This window comes from Eretmochelys imbricata, chromosome 2 (genome assembly GCF_965152235.1).
Source record: "Eretmochelys imbricata isolate rEreImb1 chromosome 2, rEreImb1.hap1, whole genome shotgun sequence".
Taxonomy (NCBI): domain Eukaryota; kingdom Metazoa; phylum Chordata; order Testudines; family Cheloniidae; genus Eretmochelys; species Eretmochelys imbricata.
In genome coordinates, this window is record NC_135573.1 from 130,315,762 (window position 1) to 130,326,638 (window position 10,877).

Here is a 10,877-nt window from a genome sequence, read left to right on the forward strand (position 1 = left end):
ATATAACAGAGACCGTTCCTACACCAAGTAGCTTCGGGTTAAGCATAAGACTATAGACAACAGGTGGATAAAACAGAGGAGGTGGGCTCAAGGAAACAATTAGATGATACTTGGTCAGGTGTCTTTATCCATATGTTCCTTCCCTGGGAAGAAGTCTCAACAAAGCAGAGATATTTTCACCCCAAATCAGCAGGCTGAAATATATACATTACACTCAGGATCCGATTGTGATACCCTCACACAGCTGAACAGCACCTTACTCCACAAGTGATCCATTTAAGTCAATAGTAGAATACGCAGGGTAAGACGTTTCTCAACTGACTGAAGCATCAGAATTTGGTCCACAATTCTTTGCTATGTGATCCTGTTTAAGTGCTGAATGGTCAAAGGTCTGCAAAACCCTAGGCCATAACATCTTTTGTACTGTATCAAAATTTTGCCTCAAGGAAACAGGGCTTGCAGCTATAACAGTTTGATTACTTCAGTTATCAGCTGTGTTCCCTCTAAGGTGTGCGCCTTTGTGACCGCACATGAGCCCATCAAGGGCTGCAAACCAGCCACGCAGGCACACACAGAGGTGAGCATGAAGAATGTGGAGGGTGGGGGCAGTGGGGTGAGGTGATGGGAGTTTGGATGAGCTTGGGGCATGCTGGGCTAGGGGGAGGGAGGACGCCTCTCTCCTGCAGCCCCAGTTCCAGCTGGGGCTGCGACAGGGATGGGAGACACGGAGCTCTCCCCAGGCCTGGCCGGGGCTGTGGCTGGGACAGGAGAGACACTTCTCTCCCCCGGTCCCAGTCCTGGGGCTGTGGCGGCCGGGGAGAGACTCCTCTCCCCCAGCCTGGGGGCTGCGGAGGGGAGAGAGGTATGTGTGTGTGTGTATGTCTCTCTCTCTCTCACACACACACACACACTTTCACACTCACCTCCCAACACATACTTGTATGATTATAACTTGTTGTTACTTCTTGATACTTCCTGCAATGCACATATAGCTGTAGCTCACAAAAGCTTATGCTCAAATAAATTTGTTAGTCTCTAAGGTGCGACAAGTCCTCCTTTTCTTTTTGCAGATAAAGACTAACATGGCTGGTACTCTGAAACCTTTCATATAGTCTCTGTAATTTTATTCTTTCAAAATGCTATTTTATTTTTTGGCTGGTCTACGCATTTCATAATTTTGATTTCTCTCTTATGCTTAAATTTAATTCTTTGAGTAGTGAGTTCAAAAATGCCTAACCTGTCCTGGCTAGAGTAATCATCCCTATGTTAACTTTTAAAAAATATATATTGTATCTAGGTTTTTTGTTTCTACTGGTGGCACACATCCACACATTACCTCCATACTGGTGCACATAACAAAATTAATTCCGCACATGGGTGGAAAAAATTAGAGGGAACATTGATTATCAGCTATAGAATTAGAATGATTTTGCCTGCTCTATAATCAGTGACTAACGAAAAGCAAAACACACCTGTCTATGTAAGCATCATACTCATTTTTTTAAGTGACAGTTTTGTCTGCGATTTCAAAACACATGAATATATAAAAATTGATTGACAAAAATTTGTTGGCTCCATTGAGAAGGCAGGGAGCTAACCCACATCTATATTTAGGTGGTGGCAGTTTTTCAGTTGTACTACTTCATCTCAACTTCAGTGCCAGACCATTTGTTTTTATTTTGGGAGGAAAGCTGGGAGGGCTCAAAATTTACCACTAAAGGAGTATTGTGCATCAACCAGATTCAGTGAGGTGCTGTAGTAATCAGTATGCATCTATGGTCTGCATGTACCTCTGCCTACTAATCTGTCTTATTTTACTGGTATAATTAATATATGATATTTATAAAGCACCTATCAGTGTGTTATCTAATCAATGATACTAGGGATGGGAAAATCTTACAAATTTCGGTTCAGGTGAGCATTGCAAAGCTTGAACAGGTACCAATATTAAGACAGTGTCTACATATGAAAATTGTAGTTCTTTCACTAAAGAGTTTTCTTTTTTAAAACCAATGGAATCCCCTATAAAGGCATACATACATCAGTGTACACAATGCTTTTATGGAGCTTAGTGGATAAAGCACTGGACCAGGGACTCAGGAGACCTAGGTTCTAGTCTCGGCTCCTTCCACTGGCCCGCTTTGTGACCTTGGGCAGGTCATGTCACCTGTCCGTGCCCCAATTTCCCCATGTTTAAAATGGGGCCATGGTACTAACCTCCTTTGTAAAGAGCTACGAAAGCTGCTGATAAAAAGCATTTTACATAAGTTTGGTATTAAGTTGGTAATCAACGAAGCTGGTGCAAACTGACTTAAGAGCATCCACAAAGGGGTTTGTACCAGTTTTACTAAATCAGCTTTAAAAACAGTGCAAGATGTACATGTAGATAAAGTCAGAGTCCCACACATACTCCCAAACTATTGCATCTCTGGCTTTTGAACTGCGCTTTTGCTCTGATGCTTCCCTTTCTCCATTTGTATACAAAAGAGGTCTTCTGAGACAGACTCTTGACCATTCCCTCTAAACCAATTATAGTAAGAGCCTATGGGGAGCCAAAGTTCCACAGAGTTTGTGAAAGGCATTTAGATCTGGAGTTTTGATTTAAACCTGTCTCTATTTTTAAATTCTTATTTATTTCATCCTAATTATCACATGTTTTTTACTTAATGTGAACTATATAGTATGGTGTTACTACTTGGCAAGAGAATATCTATATCTCTCCTGTGCCCATCACTATGCTTTTTAGGTACAAGTTACAAAATATTTATTTGTTTCCATTAGTATTTTCATGGGATGATTTTATAATCTCATTCAGACAGTTCACAGTGTGAGTTGCTTGGATACACCACTACACAAGAGAATGTGGCATTCTGCGTTCATCCTCTTACCTTACAACACAGAGGAATGGCACTTTATTCCAGCAGGAAACAGACTCTGTTGTGTCTTATTGCTTAAATGTCCATTTCTGTTGTTTCATTTGATGACTACATTAAGGTTCTTGCAAAGCTGTTTCTTTTAAAAGAGTAAACTGACCTCAAATTCTATTTCAATCTCATTTCAGGTAATTCAGACTGTCAGTGCTGCGGACAAAGATTTGTCCCCTGCTGGGCAAAGGTTTTCCTTTAGACTGTCACCTGAGGCGTCCACCAAACCAAATTTCACAGTCCAAGACTACAGGAGTAAGTTGTTTGCGCACATTACCAAGGGAAGTGGTAGATACATCAGCTCTTGATGACTTCAGATCAAGACTGGGTGCCTTTCTACAAGATATACTTTAGCCAAATATGAGCTACTGAGCTCAATGAGGTGACTGGGTGAAATGTAAGGATCTGTGGTATACAGGAGGTCAGACTAGATGATCTAATAGTCCCTTTAGGCCTTAAAATGTGTTAATCTGTGTAAATAATTTACATATTTTGTAAACGGAATATTTTAATATTATTGAATACTTAAATGTAATACAGTATGTAAATAATCCCTGACAGTTTTATATTTACATAATCTATTGCCTTGATTGTTCACGAACAATGAATGAATCAAAAAAGGGCCAACTAATCTGTACGAGGGTTTGTATTTTGTTGTCAAAGCCAAAGAGAACTACACAGCATCAGCGTTTACATGCAATAGCCCATTTTTATGAGTGTATTATGATTAATGACTCATGCACAGTGAAGTTTTACACAAAGATTTTCACATTTCTTCTTTTTTCATTTAATTTACTTAGTGCATTTGATAGTACTTGTTACACAATCACGTTCACTGTTTCCCCTACATAGTTGGCCAGTGAGTTCTTTTTGCTGATAGAAGGTGAAAAATAAGAAGCTGATGATAGAGTGAGAGAAGCCCAGAAATAGGAAGGTAGGGGGTTGAAGGAATGAGGTGAAGTAGAATGTAGGAGGAATACCTCAAGTTAATTTATTCTATTTACCAGCTCTATTTACTGCCCTGAACATTTTTTCAAGATGTCAGAATTTTTCCCATTGTGCATCATGACAAAACTGAGACCTTCAATTTTTTTTTCCATACAAAAAAAAAAAAAAGAGGGAGGTACCCCAAAATAGCCTGAATCAGTATCTCTCACATCCCAGGTGAGTGCCTTTACCACTGGGCTATTGGCTGTTCTGGGATGTCTCTCTCTCTCTCTCTCTCTCTCTCCAGAAATTCCATCCTGGGTTTGAGAAACCTATTTCATTAATACTGTTACATTCCCCCAAGAAGCTTTGCTTTCAAGAAATCAGCACTTTGTCATGAAAAAAAACTGCATCCAGTTCTACCTCAAGTTCAGCCATGACAAGAAAAAGGAAGGCACAGAAGGGAAAGGAAGCATGAAAGAGTTTGTTTCATAACATTGATTTTCTCCTTTGGGGGGTTGGGGGAAGAAATCAGGGTGAGGCTGAGGAAAAACCACACCAAAGTAGTCTACAAGATTCTGCTCTTAAAGACGTGTACTGCTCCTAGCAACTGCAATGGCAGCAGTTTTGCCAGCCCCAACCATTCAAACCTTAGGAGTTAAGGCTCCCAAAAATCACAAATAGCATAAAATCATGAGACTTTAAAAGAAACAAAAACCCAATATTTTAAGTGACTTCATGTTTTTAAGCTTCTCTCTGCAACTATGAGATTTTAAAACATTTTAAAATGAAAGCTGGGATTCTCCTGATTCCAGGAGTTTGGGTTTAAAAGAAAGGAAAACAAACAAACAAACAAACAAACAAACAAACACCAAGCACTGCAGGACTCACAGTAAAATAAAAGTTACTAGAATAGTCAACACTGTGCCAGAGGCATACATATGCATCCAAAGAGCCTTTTCAGGCCCATTTTAATGCTCATTTCCCATAACTATTGGTATTTGAATTTAGGACCAAATCCTACCTGTCTGTTATTGTTCTTACAAGGCCTGGTCTGCAATTAAAAAATTATTTGGTTTAACGACGTTAGTCGGGGGTGTGAAAAATCCACACCCCCTGAGCAACATAGTTGAGCCAACTTAAGTCTCCTTGTAGACAGCGCTAAGTCAATGTAAGAATTCTTCCGTTGACCTAGCTATCACCCCTTGGAGGTGGATTACCTACACTGACAGGAGAATCCCTCCCATCAGGGTATGTAGTTTCTACACAGAAGTGCTACAGCAGCGCAACTGCAGTGGTGCAGCTGTGGCATTTTTAAGTGCAGACCAGCTGCAAGGCACCTCATCAGAATTCGATCTGTGTGGGAACCACAGTTTCTGTTTTGTGGTAAATTCCGGAATTTTTATATTCTTTGTCTTCATTCTGATTTAGAAAAAAAAAAAAAAAACCTTCAAAAATTACCCATGAAGATTATTTTTTTTTTGAGGGGGGGGGCGGGAAGTATTTTGGGACTATTGAATTTTTTTTTTTCAATTTTGACATTACTATACAACATAAAATTATTTTCTTAATGGATTGTCATGTTGATACTAAGGAAATCAAAATGTTCTGGTCAAAAAATGGAATTTTTAAACCTTATCAAAAAAGCTCCTGCCCCACACCGCCCCATGACAAAATGTTGTCCAAACTGATACATTCCTGTGGGAAGTTTCAGTTTCAATGAAACACCATTGTCTGACAGAAAGATGTTCAGTTGGAAAATGTTCAACCAGCTTTAATCAGAATAGTATCTAGGTGCTTAAGAAATCTGGTCTATAGATACTTGCACTCAACTCCTACCAGCTTTAATGATTGTTGAACATAGGTATCTGAGAGCTGGATGTGGCTCTTAATCTTTATATTCAGTGGCAGGATTCAAAGGGGGAAGGGAAAAAACATCCAGTAAGTGAACTCTTGTAATGTTGCAGCAAATGATCTGAACTAGACAGTAATTCACATGGGAGAGATGGTAAAGGGGAATAAGCACTGCAGGCTATCCCCAATCAGACCTGATAGTAAATTGCTTTCCAATCATGCTTTTCCTTTCGCCTCTATTTAATCCTTTTAATCTTCACATCATTGCCTTTCTACTCAAGTTTGTTTGATTCACGTAAAGCAGTGGTAAGTCAGCTTCTGCTGGGAAGAAGTGGCAAAACTCAGCTCCCGGGAGCTCTGTGCAGTTTCGGCACTGATTAGTGGCAAATGTACTAACGGCACGAAGGGCTCAGTTGATTCCTGTAATTTTTTTTTAATTGTCTGTTTTCAGTGGGGTGGAGGAGGGATAGCTCAGTGGTTTGAGCATTGGCCTGCTAAACCCAGGGTTGTGAGTTCAATCCTTGAGGGGGCCATTTAGGGATCTGGGGCAAACACTGGGGACTGGTCCTGCTTTGAGCAGGGGGTTGGACTAGATGACCTCCTGAGGTCCCTTCCAACTCTGATATTCTATGATTCTATGATTCTAAGTCGAGGGGCTATTGTGCTTCCTCCAGCTGCCTCATTATCAAATCCAAAGGGTTAAAGTGAGACACATTCATAATGGGGACCTGATCCAAACTCCATGGCAAGAAAAGGAAAGGAAAGATTGAAATCCCCTGCTAATGGAATACCTGTAACAGGAAAAAAAAAAAAAAAAAGGAAAATATATATTCTTTTTCATTTCTGCTTTGAAATGTTAGCTGTCAAGCTCAGCAGGATAAATGAATACAAACAACAAAGATTAGTTGTTGCCTTGAAAAAAAACCTTGGCTGCATCTGATTTGAATTTGACAGCTTCAGTATTAATGAACCAAGGGATTTACAGAGCATATATAATCTACTGATTCAGGAAGCCAGATTATCTTTCTGCGGTTCAACAAAATACAAACTTTTAAATGTTAAGTGAAGCACCATAGAAACAATCCTATGAGGGCTGTCATGTTTTGCAGACAACACAGCTGGAATTGAAACCAGGAGAAGTGGCTACAGCCGTAGGCAGCAAGACTTGTATTTCCTCCCAGTTGTGATAGAAGACAGCAGCTATCCTGTACAGAGCAGCACAAACACAATGACTATCCACGTTTGTAGATGCGATTCCGATGGTACCATTCTATCCTGCAATGTTGAAGCAATCTTCCTACCAGTTGGACTCAGCACAGGGGCTTTGATCGCAATATTGCTGTGTATTGTTATACTTCTAGGTTAGTTTTCATCCTGTAACAAAGTATGTCTCTGATTCTACTTGTGAATTAATTTGAGTCACCATAATTCCATTTATTGTTTAACAAAGGCCATTGAAAATGTACAGCTGTTTACAAAGAGAACTTTTATGCTTCTACCTTTGTAGAAAAATATCCCAAAGCACTGACCATTAATTTGAATCCGAGCATGCAATCTGCTAACTACTACATATTTCTTATGGAGTGGGGAAAAATATCTTACAGTTTGGTTTGAAATGCAAATTTTGCTCTGAAACAGTGTTGATTAAATACCTTTCATGAGGAACTGATTTCCATATATATATATAAAATTACTAAATCCGCACCAGCAGCTACCTGGTAAGGACCTTTCTTCAATTATTATGAGGGATTAAGTAAGAAGAATGAAGAAATGAGACAGGAAGACCTAATTATAATGTAGCCTGTGGCTGACTGGACCATTGAAAAATAATACAATATTTGTACAGAAATGGATTCCATAGCATGACATTGCTGTTTGAGCACAAGTGCTCTTTACATGAGGTCTTACTTATACAGTGTCATTGGCAGCCCATGCTACTGCCTATCTTCCCCAAAATAAAGCCCCACTACACTAGTAGTGTAATCAAACCTGCTTTATTGCTTACACAGTAGACTAGGTAACTCAGATTCTGATAGGTGTCAGCCTATGCCTAAAATAGCACTTCAAGGTGTTAAATGCCCTGAATCCAAGCTTTTCAGACCAGATCTGTGCTCCTTACACAGAACTACTGGCGGAGGACACACAAATGAACACACTCAATCCCTGCATATAAGATAGTTATGGACTGGGACAAATTACCTAGGGAGATTGTGGAATCTCTGTCCTTGGATGTTTTTTAAGAACAGGTTAGGCAAAAACCTGTCAGGAATGGCCTAGATCACTGATTTACAATATTTTTTTCATTTGCAAACCCTAAAAAATTTCAAATGGAGGTGTGGACCCCCTTGGAAATCTTCGACATGGCCTGTGGACCCCCAAAGATCTGGGGACCACAGGTTGAAAACCCAGGTTCTAGATACGACTACTACTAATAGTCCTGCCTCAGTGCAGGGGACTGGTGAGGTTGGGGTTTCTCAACCCCAGGGTCGGGACCTCAAATTGGGTTGCAAGACTGTTTCAAAGGGTTGCTTGGCAGCTCTAATGGTTCCTGTCACACGGGGCTGGATGGGCTGCCCTGATGATGGGAGTGTGGATAGGCCAAATGTGAGAGAGTGGGTGGCACTGAAGCCCAATGAGCCAGGTAACAACTTCACTCACAAAAGTTTAGCCCAGTCAGGGGGATGGGCCAAACCTGAGCGATGCTTCAACCCTAGAGGTTGCAATGACCAGAGGGGAGAGCCAAGCCTAACAAACCCCACAGTACAGAGCTGCAGGAGATGCCACTGAGGGGCGAGTGCCTGACAGATCTTGTCCCCTGTGGGGCATGGGTCCTGACCAAAACCACCCCACGGCCTCCACCCTCAGACTATTTACTGGGTTGAGACAGGTCGTAAACTTTTACAAATGGGTCCTGAGCCCAACAAGATTGAGAAACACTGGACAGATGACCTATCAAGGTCCCCTCCAGTCTTGCATGTCTATGATTCTATGATGTGACACAGCAACTGTGTAAATTACTGAAGAGTGTGAGCTATAGCAACAGCTGCTACGTGACTCTGGAGTCTGAGGCGTCGGTTCCATCACTGATTCCCACAGAACTCCGAGGCCCATTTACTTTGGTTTTGTACAGAGTAGAAGATTTGGGACTATTAGTGGTTCTCTGTATTCCATTCAGTGTGGTAACAGTGTGCTATGTTACACTTGACCAAGGAACATTAATTTGTCAATGACAATCTTCAGTACTCCCTGTGGCTTAAGGTGATCTTCTATCTCTCAAACCCACTTCCTACTACTTATTGTTGTACTTGTAACTTAGAAGCCTCCCCCATAATTGTTATCTAAGAAACCTACCTGATACAGAGATTTTAAAATCAGATATTTCAAAAGTCAGCCTGCTGTACCCTAAAGGTTCATTTTCACTAGAAAGTTACACTGAGTTAGAACACCACCTTGAAGAGCCATGTTAATTAACACAATATTATTGGCCATGATCCTGCAGTCAGTATAGACAGGGAGAAGTCCTGTTCAGTACTGTGTCACTGGTTCCTTGGTAAATTATTAGGACCAGTGTTTAACCCCAACTAATTGATACCATATTGACATGATTTGTCCCTGACTGCAAAGTCACTATCAGCATCATGTCAGTTAGTGTAACTACTCAAGGTCATGTTCAAATGTAATTTTCTATTTGACATTGTCAGGAATATTATGAATTATTTTTCCATCAGAATATGCTGGTTTGTTTAAAAAGCAAAACATATAGCAGAAATATGTCACCATTGATGAAAATTAATTTCCAAACTGGAGGAAAAAAAAGTGATAAGGAACATTTTGACCTCTTTGATACAGAACATTGGTTTTCTGTTTCAAAATTATTTTTGTTTGTTATTTTAAAATGTGTTTTATAAAATACAATATGAAATAAAAAAGGCAAAATGTGAATGAAAAGTTTTGATCAATCCAAAATGACCCCTCCCCCCCGCACACACACAATTTCAGCTTGCAGGAAATTTTAACATTTTTCAATGTTCTTCCAGCCATTCTAGAATGGAAGAAATTTTCACATTGTGAAACTACCCTCAAAACAAAAAAATCTGATTCCTACATGGCTCTATTTACTAGTAAAGGCAAGCCCTTTGGGGCTTATTTATTATTCAATGCATAGCTAGCATGATGGGAGTTAGGTGCATCAAGCTGCAAATATTATCTTACTGGTTACAGCACTGTTTAAAAAAAAAAAAAGGTAGCAGGAACATGTCTTCTAAAGAAAAGATCCTTTTGATTGCCCTTAGCTATCATAGAAGGATATATTAGTGTGTCTGCAGACAGCCAAGGTATTTCCATACTTGTCTTAATTTACAATTCTTCCCTTGTTCCAGTCATTGTTGTGCTGTACGTAGCACTGCGAAGGCAGAAGAAAAAAGACACCCTGATGACCTCTAAAGAAGACATCAGAGACAATGTCATCCATTATGATGATGAAGGAGGTGGGGAGGAAGACACCCAGGCTTTTGACATTGGTGCCCTGAGGAATCCAAAAGTGATTGAAGATAACAAAATACGCAGGGATATAAAACCGGACACTTTATGTTTACCACGTCAGAGACCACCAGTGGAAGACAACACAGACATAAGAGATTTCATTAATCAAAGGCTGCAGGAAAACGATGTGGATCCCACAGCACCCCCTTATGATTCACTGGCAACCTATGCCTATGAAGGAAATGGATCTGTAGCAGAGTCTCTGAGCTCTATAGATTCACTTACTACAGAGGCAGACCAGGATTATGATTACCTGAGTGACTGGGGACCCCGCTTTAAAGTCTTGGCAGAGATGTTTGGAGAGGAAGAAAATTATAACACTGCTAAAGTCACTTAAGGGAGGGAAACCCAAAAGGCAAGAATAAGAAAACTAGAACAACAACAAATTAAAAATAAAACCCAAGCTTTATAGGACAAGATTCCTTTGATTATTAAAGACAGCACCTGTTTCCAGCAAGTTACTATATTTATCATACTGTCAGTTTTGATTTGGTCTGCAAAGGGAGGATAAACCCTGTAAGATATACTTTTTTGTTGTTGTTTTTTGTTACTTGGGAATAACACTGAGACAAGCTCAGGCCTATTAGCTACAATGTACTGATATGACAACTTAGACAGAAGCTAGCTTTC

General features: G+C 40.1%; 1 protein-coding gene across 2 annotated transcripts in view; it reads left to right on the top strand.

Annotated features, from left to right (window-relative positions):
• Positions 1-10,584, top strand: part of CDH12 (cadherin 12) — a 215,880-nt gene extending 205,296 nt beyond the window's left edge. For both annotated transcript variants that reach the window (XM_077809158.1, XM_077809159.1), the window contains 3 exons: positions 3,062-3,179; positions 6,815-7,066; positions 10,085-10,584. In XM_077809158.1, coding sequence (XP_077665284.1) covers positions 3,062-3,179; positions 6,815-7,066; positions 10,085-10,584 — 870 coding nt within the window. The remainder of the gene's footprint in view (positions 1-3,061; positions 3,180-6,814; positions 7,067-10,084) is intronic.
• Positions 10,585-10,877: the final 293 nt, after the last annotated feature.